Source organism: Eublepharis macularius, chromosome 11 (assembly GCF_028583425.1).
Source record: "Eublepharis macularius isolate TG4126 chromosome 11, MPM_Emac_v1.0, whole genome shotgun sequence".
In the NCBI taxonomy this organism is placed as follows: domain Eukaryota; kingdom Metazoa; phylum Chordata; class Lepidosauria; order Squamata; family Eublepharidae; genus Eublepharis; species Eublepharis macularius.
Genome location: NC_072800.1, coordinates 27,315,463 through 27,329,591, shown reverse-complemented (window position 1 = coordinate 27,329,591; position 14,129 = coordinate 27,315,463). Strand labels below are relative to the sequence as shown.

Below are 14,129 nucleotides of genomic sequence, written 5' to 3'. Positions count from 1 at the left end.
GTGCACAATCCCTTTTTCTGTAGCTTGCATCATAGTGCGTAACGGAGCAGTTATGAGGAAATATGGAATCCTGTCTTTGATTATTTGGAACCCAGAGGGATCCTAGCATGGAGAAAAGACTATAGACTTTGGTTTTCTCTTTGACTGTCCTTATGTCGGAAGCTAGTATATTCTTTTACACTCTCTGTGGGTGGGTGGATGTCTAATTGTGTTTATATTTGTGTACTTTTTTACATGAATAAATTAATTTAAAAAAAGATGATGCATTCATAAGCATCACAATCTTCAAGGATCTATGATGCCATTTTATAGAGGAGTCTCCCGCTCAGTCCGTCTCTTCCTGCTCCATCAGTGCTGACTGGGAGCAGCTCTTCAGAAGCTCAGGTGAAGGTCCTTCTGGGCCCTGTCATCCTTTCACTCAGGGGTCATCAACCTTTTCTTTACTTCTGACTAATGAAAAATGTCCTCAGCTTCCCAGCCCCAGTACGTAGAACTGAACATGGAATAGGGGAGAGCACCAGAAATGAAGTTGTCAGCTCAGCAAACACATAGGAAAGTCCTATGAAATAAAAGGTTATTTTATTTCATAGGACTGAAAGGAAGTGAAGGACTGACTGTACAATGTGCCAAGCACACCAATACTACAGAGGGTGTAGTAGAGCTAGTAAGGTGGCTTAGTCAGTTTCCTTGGTCTCTTCCCTCTTAACTATTCTGCTGCTATTCTCTTTGTTAACCTACATGGCTATTCTCTGGGACTTTTGTCCCTCTGACTATCTCCTTCTCTTTGTGTCCTTTGTGCTCTCTGTTTGATACCTGTGAGGTCAAGAGTCCCTCTAAGGGCCAAGCTAGAAGTGATGAATTACACTTGAATGGCAAGTGATAAGACTCACGTGTATTCCTCCCTGTTCACTTGCACTGCACTTGCACTCCACTCCATCATTGATTGAGTGGAGTGCAAGTGGAGCGCAGGTGAGCAGGGAGGAATACATGTGGGTCTGTTCACTTGCCATTCAAGTGTAATTAGTCACTTCTAGCTTGGCCCTTAGTATCTCTCTCCGTCCTCTAGTTAGAACAATAGACAGAATTCTCATTTAGGCTTTCCTATCTCAGTATGGATTTTGTGAACAATAATGAACATTCATTTAATTTTTTTTAAAAGAACATCTGTATTTTTCATCAGTTCATTGGTTCTGCACTAAGTAATTTTTGCTATGTATATGTTAGAGGCCTACATTCCAAAGGTGCAAATCTCTCTGAACTGGAGGGGGACCCAGAGATGCTTTGATGTGTGTTGGTAACATTGCTTTCTTATTGTGAGGTATTAAAAAGAAAATAACAACAAATATTGTGTTTTCTGCACTGCACTTTATTGAGATGTAAGAGAAAAAAATGGCTTGTCATTAGGCAAATAAGCCGTGTGTTTGTGTATCCCTCCTCCCATGCATGGTTTGATAATGAAAGATTTCTGCATTTGTGGCATACCACATGTTGTCACTGTGTCTGAACCACAAACTTTATTTGCTCTCTTTCCTAAAACAAGGAGTCCCAAAGAGTATTAAACCTTGTTTTGGATTCCTGGCTTGTAGGACAAAAACTGTTTCGACCAGAGGGCTGCATCCTGAGAGCCCTCTGGGTTCAACGACTTTTGCTCATAGCCTGCAATTTCTCCCTGCCTCCTCCCGAGGGAGCCTGAAATGCCCCCTGAAAACCTGTTCCTGGGAGTCCCCTGACCCCCAGGAACAGGAATGGGGTAGGGGTGGGCGCATTTCAGGCTTCCATGGAAGAAGTAGGAAGAAAATCACACTCCCTGAGTGGCAGTCCTTCCACCTGCAGAAATGCTAGCTGAGATCCAGGCCACAGTGGTAAATTTGGTTTGTTTCAAATTTTGAGGGGGAGGCAAAGGGGGAAGGGAAAGGAGTGTATGAGCTTGAGGAATCCCAATATGCTCATTCACAAAATGACAAATCATGATTTGCTATTATGCCTGTGACTCAGTTCAGACTTAAGGGGAAACTAGAGTTTATTGCAGCTGTGTGTGTTTGAAGAACTACCTGCCCTCAACCGGTGGCTGCTTGCCAGGACAGGGGTGGCTGTTGAGTTTTTGTCACATCCTCTGCTGATAAGTAGAAGATGACAGAAGCAAGATGATGGCTTGTTAGAGACTGGAAGAAAATCCAGTTTCTTGTGAGAGTGGGATATCTCTTGAGAAGCCAGAAGCTCCGGGACAGCCCGCTCAACTTGCCAAGTTCTCTTTAAAATGTCCAGGAAAGCAGACAATGAAGACTGACAACTCCAGGTAGTGCAGGAATAGGGGAGAGGAGGAAGACCTGTGGTAACAAGCCCTCTGTCTTTTCTCAGAGGCCACAAGGGGTGAGTAAGGGCTGAACAGTGGCAAGGATCAGGGAGAGGGGAAGCACGTAGATGCCCCCCCCAGCAACCCAGATGTTGCTAGCTGTTGCTTGTAGGCAGTCATTCATATCCCAATTGGCCTTGACAAATGCTGATTTCTATGTCTTTGCTCTTTCCCTTGTCTTTCCCAAAGGGGGCTGGATGGTTATCTCCAACCTGCATTATGTCTTAAGAGCAGCACAGAGCCACGATATCTTCAGTTGTGTATCTTACAAAACCATCGTCAAGAATAACTGGAGTTATTTAATCAATTTCAAGTTATGGTTTCAGGTCCTGGTATGACGTACCTAACGACACCCAGCAGAGTGCCTTGCATCCAAACAGATGCATGGACTATACTCCGTTTACACTGAGCCTGAGTCTAGATTTCATCTTGAATATCTTCAAACTTTTGAAACTTGCTGTGAAATTTTATGCTGAAATATTCTGCCCCCCCTCCCCTCAGCCCATCTTTAAAGATTAGGTTCCTCTGATGGAGCTGACTTTCATAAGAGGGAAATGGAAATTAGGCCTGACGTTACTGAGTCAGTTTTCCACAGGCTTTGCTCTGTCTGCTTAGAGCCAATTTAGAAATGCCTCAAAGAAGCTGAGCAGATGAGCAACTGTCCAGGTAAGCCAGATGTATAGCTAAGTGTTTGCAACTGTATCTTAGTGTAGAACAGCCAGAAGAACACGAGTGAATCATTTTGACAATAGGCACTATTCTGACAGCAGCTGATCCTTGGCTCGAGAAGTCAAATTCTTCCTGCTCATACTTCCCAGTCACTGCAGTTGAAATAATTGCAGATTTGGCCTGGTATGGAGATCATGAATCATATTTTAGAACAAAACAGATACTGACTGCAGGAGGAATAAGACAGAGTGTGAGAGCTGGGAGGGCTTTCTTCCCCTTTAAACAAGCCCATGAGGCTCCTAGTAAAAGCTTTAACCTCGCCTTCCGAAGTACCTTGGCTCAGATCATAGGGAAGAGAGAAACGAAAAGCAGAGCCTTTTCGTGACTCAGTTTTATGATTGACATTCTTCTTTCCCTTTGATTCCCGCCCTCCTTTTGGGCTGTGTAATTATAGCATGTGATCTCCTCAGGTGGACAGTGGCAGCCAGTAATTACAGGAGGGGCATCCTGCAGAGCCCCCCTCCCCATACTGTCTCGAAGGGAGGAATTTCCAGTAGTAAAAATTTATTTCTCAAAATAAAGGGAGAGGCAGAATGGCAGGGGAGGCTTAAGTGGCCGGCCGGGGAGGGTGGGGGGTCTTGGTGTCTTTATTATTTATTAACAGAGTTGTTACCAGCCCTTGCCTTTGTCATCGGGTACCAGAAGCAAGTTGTGAAACATTACTGAACCTGTTTCCAGGATTTATATTATGATATCAGAAGAGGCCATAGATACATAAGCATGGGCAGCCTTTTGCACCCGGAGGCCAATTTGGAGTACAAGAGCATTCACTGGTTAGAAAGCCACAGCTAATTTAACACTCTCTATTAACTCTGTTGTGCTCTACTAACACAACAATGATAATTTTATTACCAAAGATCCATGTAACAACAACAACAACAATAATCATTTAGCAATAATCATTTCATTCAGTGATCATTTGGCATATTCCACCCTAGGACTTTTTTTCTGGGAAAAGAGGTGGTGGAACTCAGTGATGGAACTCAGGACTGCACAATGACATCATTTTGGGTCAGCTGGAACAAGGGGGGAGTTTTTTAAAGTTTAAATCGCCCTTCACCAAAATGGTCACATGGCCGGTGGCCCCGCCCCCTGATCTCCACACAGAGGTGAGTTTAGGTTGCCCTCCATGCCGCTGGAGTGGCATGGAGGGCAATCTAAACTCCCCTCTGTCTGGAGATCAGGGGGCGGGGCCACCGGCCATGTGACCATTTTCAAGAGATTCTGGAACTCCGTTCCACCGCTTTCTTGCTGGAAAAAAGCCCTGTTCCACCTTGTAGCTGGTAACAGATACTCCTCTTTTTCTCTTTCTTTCTGAAAGTTTTCCCCCCCTTAAACACCAGCCAATATGGTGTAGTGGTTAGAGTGTCAGGCTAAAATCTGGGGGACTCCAGATTTGAATCTACATTCTGCCATGGAAGCTTGCTGGGTGACCTTGTGCCACTCATATGCTTACAGCCTAACTCAGAGTTGTTGCAAGGATAAAATGGAGGAGAGGAGAATGACATAAGCTGCTTTGGGCCCAACTGGAGAGAAAGGCAAGCTATAAATGAAGTAAGTAAATAAATAAATCCTGTTCAGTGCTGATCACCTATAAACTGAGAATTACCAACTTATTTCATTATCATCTGACCTTGGATCTGTAGTTCAGTTTTTAAGCAGCATAGAGCCACTGGTAATGACTCATTGCATGCCGTTGGGTTGAAACTTACTCTTGACTAGACAGAGATTAATTTGATTGGCAGCCCCTTGTTTCCTCAAGGGAGTGATAGTGCCCAATCACTGGTGAGGTTTAGCTTCCCCAGTCATGTTTGCAGGCTTGTAATATCACTGTTGTGCCATCTTAGTGTGCTGGAATGCAGGCGGGGAGTCTGCCACGAGCCTCTCTGAACATCCGGAGTTCAACCAAGCCGATGGGGGAGCAGGCAGGAAGCGTAGTCCAAGGAGCTGAATGCAAGGGTCAGAGCCAAAGAGCAGTCAGAGCAGAACTGAGTTGCAGTAGAAACAGGCGGGTCTGTACGCAGGTGCTTCTGCAACGAGGGAAAGGGCATCCTGGCTTAAGAGCTCTCACCTGCAGGGCAGTGCTGCACCCTGTTACAACTCAAGGTCGTTACATCGTTGTTTGAGTGCCTGAAGCCTTGCACTTCGCCTCCTTTCCTGTGCAGCAAGACGCTGCCTCCCTCTGTGCTGCCTATCAGGCGCAGGGGAGCTGGGTGGGGATGCTGCCCTGGTCTCAGGAGCTGGTGCAGGTAAGGGAGCAGCCTCTGTCCCTGAGTCTGCCCTGGATTCCTCATCCTGCTCCGGCAAGGGTTCCTGCTGCTCCATTCCCTGCTGGTCTTCCAAGCAGCTGCCTCTGGAGGGGCTTGGAATAGTCCCACTCCTGTCGTCCTCCCCGAGGTCTTCATCCTCTGAGGACTCAGAGGCCACAACACTTAGTAACTGGAATGGGGCTAGGAATAGGGCTTTACATGGAGGGCTACCCACATCAAGACAGAGTAGTCCTGGAATTACACAACTCATCTCCAGACTAGAGTGGTCAGTTCCCTTGGAGAAAATGACAGGTTTGGAGGCTGAACTCTATGGCATCACATTCCAGCTCAGCTCTCTCCTCTCCCCAAACTCTGCTTTTCCCAGGTATTGCTCCCAAATCTCCAGGAATTTTCCAAACCATAATTACATAGTAATTTCGCCATGTATTGACTTCCAATCTACCCAGTGATCTCATAGTAAAGTTGGGCCTCAGACCAGATTTGGGAGAAAAGACCCTTTACTTTTTCTGTGTGCCCATGCAGACATGTAGAGCAAGTATTGGCTCCAGACAAAAAACTAAGGGCCAAGCTACAAGTGGCGAATGACACTTGAACGGCAAGTGAACAGACTCACATGTATTCCTCCCTGTTCACTTGTGCTCCACTTGATCACATGCGAGTCTGTTCACTTGCCGTTCAAGTGTCATTCGTCACTTGTAGCTTGGCCCTAAGGCAGCTTGCAAGTCTGCTTTATATCTGCAAATCATGTAACTTGCAAGATAGCCGCTCAGTGCCTGGAATATGCATGGAAATAAACCCGTAAAACTAGACTATACCTGAATGGATAGAAGTGTTCGCTTCAGCTTCCTCTCAGTCACTGGTGTGGAGCCATGGTTAGAGCTTTAGAGTGAGTGCTCTGGCTTAGCTGTAGCTGAGTGCATTCAAAGCTGTTAGTTGGTCTTATTTTAAGTTCTGCACTAAAGGTATGGAGAGGCAGAGACATGGGGGAGAGGAAGGTTTGTTTATTTTATTTTTATTCCACCCTCTCTGTTAGGAAGTTAGGGTGGTGGTATCTGTGCTTCCGCTTCCATCCATTTTATCCTCACTAATGATAATGAGGGCAATTACGGGTTGAAACTAACCTACAAAAGAACCTTGTTTCCATAATTAACAGAATACTCCAATACACCCTTATACAATTGTTAATAACTCTCATTTAAAGTGCTAGTGCAAATATAATGAGTGCAAATTCACAACTGGCATCTCATGTCATCCAGAGCTCATTTAAAGAGAGAGTACAGATCAATCATACCGGCAAATGCTCAATGACCCTAATAAATGAAAAGTGAGAATTTCCCCTTGCGAAAGTGGTGACGAAACAGGAGTGTGGCTAGTGTCCTGTCGGGATCTTTGGGAACACCCATGCTGATCTTGTGCAGTGGGGTTCCCCGTTACCGCTCCGATGCTTGTGGATTTGCATTCATCAATCATTTCTGGAGTGCTACATCTCGCTGTACCTGTGGAAAAGAACGGAATGTTTGGAATGGAACAACATTATTTGGACGTTTTATTTGGACGTTTTAGTGTACAACAGGCAGGGATTTTTTCAACTGGAACACAGTGGAACGGAGTTCCAGAACATGCCAGTTGTGAATTTGCACTTACTATATTTGCACTAGCACTTTAAATGAGAGTTATCAATAACAATTGTATAAGGGTGTATTGGAGTATTGTGTTAATTACGGGAACAAGGTTCTTTTGTAGGTTAGTTCATTTTATCCTCACAGCAATGTGATGGGGTGGCTTAGACCGAGAGTGAGTGATCTAAGTTTAGTTGATGATCTTAATGGCTAGATGGAAATTGGAAGTTGATTCTTTCCACTATTAGGTCCAGCACTTTTGCTACTGTCAGGTGGCTGGCTGTGTTGTTCTGCAGTAGAAGAGCAAGATTCAAGCATCGTAGCACCTTAAAGTCCAAAAAGATTTCTAGGGTATAACCTTTCAAGAGTGAAAGCTTCCTTCATCAGATAGCTAGTATGCTCTGGTAACAATTAGGAATGATTTTTGTTTCCAGCAATGGTCAGCTTAAGTGCTTACAAGCATGGCCTAAAGGCAAGAACCTGAGAATCTAACTAAGCTTGGCTTAATTGTATTATGTATCAAGTCCTTCCCAATAAAGAAATGTTACTGTATATGCTCACATCAATGGTCTATCTAGCCAAGCATCTTCTTAGCATATTTGAATGTTTTGAAGAAAGTTTATTTTATTTATTTTTATTTGTTTTATTTATTTCAAATTTGTATTCTGCCCTCCCCGTGAGCGGGCTCAGGGCGGATAACAACATATTAAAAATACAATTAAAAATTCATGTTCATTAAAAACAACACATTTAAAACAGGATGGTGGACAGCCTTCACAGGGAGGGTTAAGGTTTATACACCCCTTTTTTCCAGGCTGGCGGAGGCCCAGCCTCAGCCATATGCCTGGCGGAACAACTCTGTCTTGCAGGCTCGGCTAAAAGATAGTAGGTCCTGCCGGGCCCTGATTTCAGCAGACAGAGCATTCCACCAGGTGGGAGCCAGGACCAAAAAGGCCCTGGCTCTAGTTGAGGCTAGGTGGGTCTCTTTGGGGCCAGCGACCACCAACAGCTGTTTGTCCCCCGACTTGGATACCTTTGTGGAATGGCTCTGACATGGGGATTTTTTTTTTAAACTCCAGTGGTGACCCAAAAGTGGTGATGCATGTATCTCTTATGAAGTTGTCAGATCTCTTGTTTGAATTCTATCTGGCCGCATTCGACTAGAGATGCCATGAACTTCACAGTGTTTGACCGCCATGATCACTTATGAGCCAATCCTTGGATCTGTTCGGCTGAATGCCCTCCACCCTGAGCAGCTGTCAAATAGCTTTGGAGATGTGCAGAAAGTGCAATGGTGGAATTACATTTCCTTGTGGAGGTGGAGGTTTGTTTCCTTGTTTTGTGGGGGTTTGGTGCAGCAAGTGAAAGTGGGTGGTCAGGTCAGGCAATTGAATGATGAGGGGAGCTATGCCTCCATTAAGCTGCACAAAAATACACGTGATAAATAACCTAAATAACATGGACTTAAATGAGCACCAAATGTTAAGAGTAGCTTAATTTGCTCACTCTTCATTCGATAAGCTGCCTCCCCTGAGGGGGCGACAAGCCGCCTGCCCTCAGGGGGCGGGGGGTCTGGCCGCTCGCCTGTGGCATCACCATGTGCCCGCCCGCCAGGCCGAAGAAGAGCGCGCTGGTATTCCAGGCGAGAAAAGAATGGTGGGTGATGACAGCGGCATCTGTGTTTGTGTTTGGCCGTCTGTGTTTGGCCGTCAGAGCTGCCTATCAGGGTTTGCAGGGATGAGATTGGAGTGCCCATGGCTACAGAACACCCGCTTCCCCCTCCCTCCCCTGGGTGTCTTCTCCTAACTGGTGACTGCTTTGCTGCTCTGTGGTTGGAAGGAAGCCCTGCTGATCAAGGAAAGCTGGGCTTCCATTTGGGTTTCCAGGGCGACAGAAGGAGGGCAAACACAGCTCAGTCATCCCCCTGGCTCCGTTGCCAGGGGAATAGATTGCTGGCACCTGAGTGTCTGGATCCCCAATCCGAGCCCGATCGCCCCAATCCAGGCCCCTTCTGATCGCTGGATCGTTGGCCGTGGACAATCACGATCCGCCGGGTCACGATCGCACGATCGCCATTATCGTGGGTTTTTTTCGATCGTAATGCGGATCGTGCCCATCTCTAGTTGTAACATGGCCAGTTGCTCTGTACTGTGATGTTTGACTATGTGAAAGGAAACCCAGCAAACAGGCTCAAACTTGGTTTGCAAACAGCTAAACTGACTGAGGAAAATTTGGTTTCCTGCCCATGACTGACCAATAGGATGTGAGTGAACTAATGGATGCTTTTGACCTTTGGAGATTACGACTGGAAAACTTGTGTAGATGATCCAAGAGTGCAGGTCTTAGATACAAGACCATTTGCAGGGTGCTTAATATGCAAAATATAAAGTTAAAAAATTAAAATAGAGATTTAAATTATGTGTCTGCTACTGAACTCAATGGGACTTAAACATGCTTAATGTTGGTGACATGGTGTCCCTGGTTTATAGCTTTATTGTTTTGTTTAAAGAATGGAGTTCATTCAAGCCATCTTTGTCTTTATTTAGGTTGGAAATTTAGACTTAATTTTTTAAAACTTTCTATAATACACAGACCTGTTGAATGGCCGTAGCCAAATATTTTTGTTCGCACAAGGAAGTCCTGGACCAGGTATTCTAATAGTTCCAGCTACAGTTTACATAAATATTATCATTTCTACAGTATACCAAAAAGTAACATTAGCATGAAACGAGTCACATGTTTCCTTTGGCATAACTTTATCTATGTTCAGTCTCCTTTTAAGAGTTACTTCGGCTCCCCTCCTCCCTAATTTTTCACTCCCTTTTGCTGTATATGGTGTCACAAGGGAAATACCCTATTTGTGTGAAGCGGTAATAATGCTCTCTCTGTATCCCAAAGAACTCTTGTCAAGCAGAGGAAAGATTTCCTAAAGCTAACTTCATTTTGCTTTTCCTTAATGGCAGAAAATGAACACTGGTGGTCGATTTTGCTTTCAGTGTGTATTTTCCTTTTTCTTCCCACAGAACAAGGAAGTGACATGCAAACGGGAGAAGTGTCCAGTACTATCCAAGGAGTGCGCTCTGGTCATTAAGCAGAGAGGAACATGCTGTGAGAGATGTAAAGGTGCAGCAATTTTGATGCTTCTCTCTCAATTTTTAAAAGAAAATAATTATGTTGTATGTGAGTCTGTCAGAATCGCAAACCAAAACTGTACAAAAAACAGGAGTCCTGTGGCATTTTAAAAGCCAAAAACATTTTATTCCAGCATAAGCTTTTGTGGACTGGAGCCCACTTCTTCAAATGCTATGCTTAATACAATGTACAAAAGCTGGAAAATGTTTATTTGCCCCCCCTCATTCTCCCCCAGACACAAAACGAGACTTCAAAACCACTTCAGTAGGGTTTATTCAATAGCCTCCTGTTCAGGTCTTGAGAGGTTAAAAAAAACACAGCAGCAGGTTAAAAAATGTTACCCTTTAAGAAGTTGTTGTTGTAGTAACATAAAACATCCTCTCAGTCCATAATATCTCTTATGTGCAGTACGTATTATGTAAGACAACGAGAATTGAACTGGAAGACAAATCATTTGCCGGAAACACAGAAGAACCAACCAGCCAGCCAGCCAGCCAGCCAACGGCATTGATTCTCTTGACCAATTTTTGTGCATTTGTTTATAGTGACCAGTATCCAATCAAATAGCAAGAATGTGTGCTGCCCCCAGGAGTTTGGAGGATGGATGGAATAAAATAGCAGTAAATAGTGCATGCCCATCTTTCTGGACACAATCCTCAGATCCACATGCCTAACTCTGTGACTTAGGGCCAAACTACAAGTGACGCCTGACACAGGTTGGACACTTGTCTGCTTCCCTCAAGTTTTGATGGGAAATGTAGGCAAGCTTGGCGGAATGTTGGACAAGTGACAGTTGAAAAGTCCATTGGACAGCAGTCGGGGAGCCAAGCTGCAAGACCATTTCCCATCAAAACTTGAGGGAAGCTGACAAGTGTCCAACCTGTGTCAGGCGTCACTTGTAGCTTCGCCCTCAGTAGAACTCGATTTTTTTTTTTTAAAAGAGCAGTGCCTCTGTTGTGTTTCAGAGGAGGCCAGGCTTTTATTCCTGACAGAAAAGCAGAGTAAAAGGTGAGCAGGAGCACTTGATCATTCCTAAAGGGATTCTTCGAGATTATGATGTTTCCCCTCCCACCAAGAGCCAGCGTAGTGTAATGATTAGAGTGTTGGACTGAGATTGGAAGGACCAGGTTAGAATCCCTACGCTGCCATAAAGCATATTGGGTGTTGTCTCAGCCGGACCTATGCCACGGAGTTGTTGTGAGGGTAAAATGGAGAAGGGGGGAGAATGTTGTCAGGTGCTTTGTGTCCCTGTAGGGGAAACAAGTGGGGTATAAATGAAGTAAAATAAAATAAATTTCAGTCAGGAACCCAAGCTGCTCCTTCAGTAAGAACTCCCCCCCCCCCACACACACATGTTTGGTTTCCCTGTTCTTTTCCTCTTTTCACCTTGAGCTAGTTTTCTGAGTCCACATGAAGGTCCCAGGAGGCCTGCTGAATACAAACGGCTCCATCTTGAGCTGCGTCAGGGAAAACCTCTCTTGTACCACTGGGGTTTTCTCTTAACTGTTCTCAAAATTCACCTCCCTTTCTTGCTGTAATTTTTATAAGTCCTTACCCCAGAGAGAAGTGTCAGCGCACGATGAGTCTCCACACCGCCTGACAACTGTTGCAGGTGTGGTGACACGAATGGATATGTAATGTTTAAAGTGCTTGCTGCGCAGCTGATTGTCATTAAATTGCGAGTCTCTACGGACTGATGCTGATTCATGAGTAGCTGTAGATCATAGAATCATAGAGTTGGAAGGGGCCTTACAGACGATTTAGTCTAAACCCCTGCCCAGTGCAGGAACAGCCTAAAGCATCCCCAACAAGTATTCATCCAGCCACTTCTTGAAGACTGCTGATGAAGGGGAACCCATCACATCCCTAGGCAGCCAATTCCACTGCTTAATTACTCTTAACATGAAAACGTTTTTCCTAATGTTCAGCTGGTACCTTCTCTCCTGTAGTTTAAACCCATTGTTTCAAGTCCTGTCCTCTGTTGTCAACAGGAACAGCTTCCCTCCTCTAAGTGACAGCCTTTTAAATACTTAGAGAGCAGTCATGACTCCCCTCAACCTCCTCTTCCCCAACTGAACATTCCCACATCCCTCAGTCTTTCCTCGTAGGGCTTGGTCTCGATGCCCCTGATCATCCTGGTTGCTCTCCTCTGCACCCGTTCCAATTTGTCCACATCCTTTTTTGAAGTGAGGCCTCCAGAACTGTACACAATCCTCCAGGTGGGGCATGACCAACATGGTATATAGTGGGACAATGACATCCTGTGATGTGGTTGATATTCCTTTGTTGATACACCCCAAGACTGCATTTGCCTTTTTTGCTGCTGCATCACTCTGACTGCTCATATTTTGCTTCCCATCCACTCGTATCCCAAGATCTTGTTTATACACTCTGCTACCCAGAAGTGTATCCCTCATCCAGTATGTGTGCTTTGCATTTTTGTTACCCAGGTGGAACACCTGGCACTTATCTATGTTAAATCGCTTCTTACTCAAATCTACCCACTTTCCCAGTGTGTTCAGATCTCGTTGCATTCTATCCCTGTCTTCAAGGGTGTTTGCTACTCCTCCCAGTTTGGTGTCGTCTGCAAATGTAATGAGGAATCCCTTCACACCCTCATCCAGATCATTTATAAAAATATTGAAAAGCACTGGGCCCACCACCTTCCAATCAGACGTGATACCATTGAAAACTACCCTTTAGATGTGGTTATCCAGCCAGTTCCCTGTCCCTCTAACCGTCCTAGAGTCCAGTCCACAGTCCTCCAGTTTACCCATCAGAACAGCATGAAGAACCTTGTCAACAGCTTTACAGAAACCAGATAAACTGCATCAACAGCATTCCCATGGTCCAGTTAACCTGTTACTCGATCATAGAAGGAGATGAGGTTTGTCTGACAGGTCCTGTTGAGGACAAATCCATGCTGACTTCCTTGCATCACAATATTGTCCATCAGATGTTTGCAGATTGATGTTTTTAATATCTGCTCCAGTATCTTCCCTGGGACAAAGGTGAGACCGACTGGCCTGTAGTTCCAGGATCGTCCTTTTCCCCTTTCTTGAAGATTGGGGTGACATTGGTCCTCCTCCAGTCTTCTGGCAAGGATGGAAATGATTTGCCATGGGAAGACTTTTTAGGCCAGTGTGTTTGTGGCAGCAATAGCTATATGTGCTGTCTCTTATATTGATGTGAGCTTAATGGGCCAGTGCTGGCATAAAGCTAGGGATGCTGTGGGTTTCACTTTGAACATATATGACATTTGAACTCTTTCCTTGTTCAACTGTGATGATCAGAATTGAGCTCATAATCAAGTCTGTTTGGTTCAACACTGAAGAACTTGAATGTTATGTTATAGCAGGGATGAGAATGACTTGCCACAGGGAGTTTTTTTAGGCTAGCATCCTTGTCCAGAAGAACAGTATATAAGCACACTGTCAGATGCTGACGAAGAGAACTGTGGTTCTTGAAAGCTTATGCTACCGTAAAGTTGGTTAGTCTTAAAGGTGCCACTGGGCTGTTTTCTATTTTGCTACTACAGACTAACACAGCTAACTCCTCTGGACTGTTAGTATTATAATTGACAATTGCTATTACTCAAATGTGCAATAATGTTATAACAATCTATTGCCACAATCTACTTCCTTTTCTGAATTCCCATCTTTCACTTTAAAATCAAAAGTAATTCTGTAGCCTTTTTTGTTGTGTACTGCTAAGGGCCATTATATCTCCTGAAGAAAAGAGCTAGAAACCTACCTTTTAACGAAAAAACTGGGAACTAGTAGATGCAATATACTGTGACTACTTTGCTGTGCATTAATGCAGTAGCAATTACCAGCTCAGAAAAAAAGCTTGGAAAAGCCCTCTGGTGGTGTGTGTGGGAAGCACCCCATTTAAACATTGTCCTACCAATTAGAGCCATGTACAGCAAGGGGTGGGGAACAGGACTCAATAGGGATGTGTGAAAACATGCATGCACAAAAAGCTGAATGCGCTGTACTGCACTGTTAGGAAAGAAGAGGGTGAAGC

At 44.6% G+C, this 14,129-nt stretch overlaps 1 protein-coding gene across 1 annotated transcript in view; it reads left to right on the top strand.

Annotated features, from left to right (window-relative positions):
* Positions 1-14,129, top strand: part of BMPER (BMP binding endothelial regulator) — a 232,045-nt gene that overhangs the window by 40,350 nt on the left and 177,566 nt on the right. The window contains exon 3 of the mRNA XM_054992126.1: positions 9,995-10,094. Within this exon, the coding sequence (XP_054848101.1) occupies positions 9,995-10,094 (100 nt within the window). The remainder of the gene's footprint in view (positions 1-9,994; positions 10,095-14,129) is intronic.